General features: G+C 24.2%; 1 protein-coding gene across 1 annotated transcript; it reads right to left on the bottom strand.

The window, feature by feature from the left end:
* Positions 1-205: 205 nt before the first annotated feature.
* Positions 206-2,253, bottom strand: OCT59_023639 (uncharacterized protein; the record flags this gene model as incomplete). Its single annotated transcript, XM_066134859.1, has 6 exons — positions 206-240; positions 303-338; positions 417-455; positions 524-1,399; positions 1,784-2,114; positions 2,200-2,253. 6 exons carry the CDS (start codon positions 2,251-2,253, stop codon positions 206-208), a joined length of 1,371 nt encoding a protein of 456 aa, XP_065990943.1.

The following is a 2,253-nucleotide window of genomic DNA, read 5'->3' as shown; positions in this document are numbered from 1 at the left end:
TTTCATAGGGATGATATAATCAAATGTTAAATCTTTATTTATATAATTTATACAGAATATTCTTAAATATAAAATCCAATAAATTATGTAAATATAAAAACTAAGATAAAAAATTTATAAAGTATAACAAATAAATGAAAGAAAAATAGAACTTCAATAAACTATCTGACTTCAACTTTCACATAAAAAGAAACTTCATTCAATATTATTGTTCATCATCTTGACAAATTTCATTTAGTTCTATAAAAAAATAATAAATTAGATATAGAATATTAATAAAATTACAAATAATAATAACTTACCTAATTCACTTAATTGAACATCCAAGCATTCTGAAACTGTATATTATGTATTTATAGTATTTAAATGTTAATAAATTTAAATAGAATAATTATAATAATAAAGGGAATACTTACTTGGATTCGCTGATGTTGATTGAGTAGTATAATTAGTGTCTATTAAAAAATAAAAATAACATTAATAATGTAAAATGGATATAATAAAACAAAATTAAATTTATTACCTGAACTGAATTGAAAAGATGATAAATCTGAAGAATTTACTGGTTTTGGAAGATTTTTGAAATTTAAAAGTCTACTAGTATAAATTGCTTGTGGATGCGTTTTGAAGCTTTTGGATTTATCTTCATTTGACTTGTTTTTAAATTTTTCTTTTTTAATTCTATCACATTCTTTTAATTGAAAATATATTTCACTATTTTGACTATTGTCACAATTTTCACTATTTTTATCATCACTATCTTTAACATCTTTACTATCTCCACCATCTCCACCATCTTCACCATCTTCACCATCTTCATCATCTTCACTATATTTGCCATCTTCATCATCTTCACTATATTCGCAATCTTCATCATCTTCACTATATTCACTATATTCAATTTCTTTAATTTCATCATCCCATTTCTTTAATAGTTGATACAATTCTTTAGTGGTCGGTCTATTCTTTATTTCAGCATCCCAACATTTTATTATTAAATCTGCAAGTAATTTTGGTATGTCTTTAGAAATTGTTGGTCTAAGTCCTTTACATATTTTAATAGCTAAAAATTCATTATGAGGAATATCATTAAAAGGAATTTCTTCAGAAAGAAATTCGTTCATTATTATTCCAAATGAGTAAATATCTGCTGCTTTTGTATATTGTTGTCCACGTAAAACTTCTGGTGCCATATATGGTAATACTCCATAAATTCCTTCTTCTTTAACTGTTTGCTTTATATTTGCTGGTCGACACATTCCTAAATCACTTATATATGGATTATAAATACCATGTAATATATTGCCTGAATGAAAATCTTTGTGAACTTTTTCAGCACTATGAATATCAAAAAGTCCTCTTGCAATTTGTTGTAATTTATCAATTTTTGATTTATAATCTATATAATTTTTAGATTTATATAAATAATTTCTCAAATTTCCATTATCACAATATTCTATAACCATCATATACTCTTTATTATTTGGATCTTGAGTAATTCCAAAACATTGAACAATATCTCTAAGATAAATCTGAAGATGAGATTTAATCTAATTATCATCAAAAAGGAAAAATTTTATTAATAAATAAATGCAAATAACAATCTTTATATATAAGACAAAGTAAGTTTAAATTACCTCATTTAAAAAATCTGAACATATATCAGATGAATTATTCAAACTTTTCAATGCACATTTATCCTCTCTATTTCTATACCAACTTTGACTTTCAATATCCCAATGATAAATATATCCTTCAGGCCATTCAGCTGAATAAATCTTACCAAAACCACCTTCTGCAATATAAGTGATATTTTGAAATTTTTCAAAAGGTATCCACTCAAGATATTTTCTATGATATACAGCATTAAGTTGTGATTGCTGTATAAATTCATCAATATCTTTATTTCCACTAGTCCAATTTTTAAAGTTATCTTTAAATCTTTTAGCATTACAAGATTGACACCATCTCCATCCTGTGCCAGGTTCTTTACATTCTCCACATATTCCATACGCTTGTTTTCTTTTTTCTAAATCTCCTATATAAACTACGTTTTCATCTACATTTTCTGATGATTCAATAACTGAATCAATAGTAGGAATTGTAACATGGTACTTTTAATAGACAAAAAATTAATAATATTTTAACTACAAAAATTCAATAAAATAATTATAACTAAAAATATTAAATTACTATTACCTGATATTTATTTGAATCAGTATCCTCCCATAAATTTTTTGGGGTTTCATCCAT

This window comes from Rhizophagus irregularis, chromosome 4, assembly GCF_026210795.1.
Source record: "Rhizophagus irregularis chromosome 4, complete sequence".
NCBI classification, from domain to species: domain Eukaryota; kingdom Fungi; phylum Glomeromycota; class Glomeromycetes; order Glomerales; family Glomeraceae; genus Rhizophagus; species Rhizophagus irregularis.
This window is presented reverse-complemented; position numbering and strand designations above follow the sequence as displayed.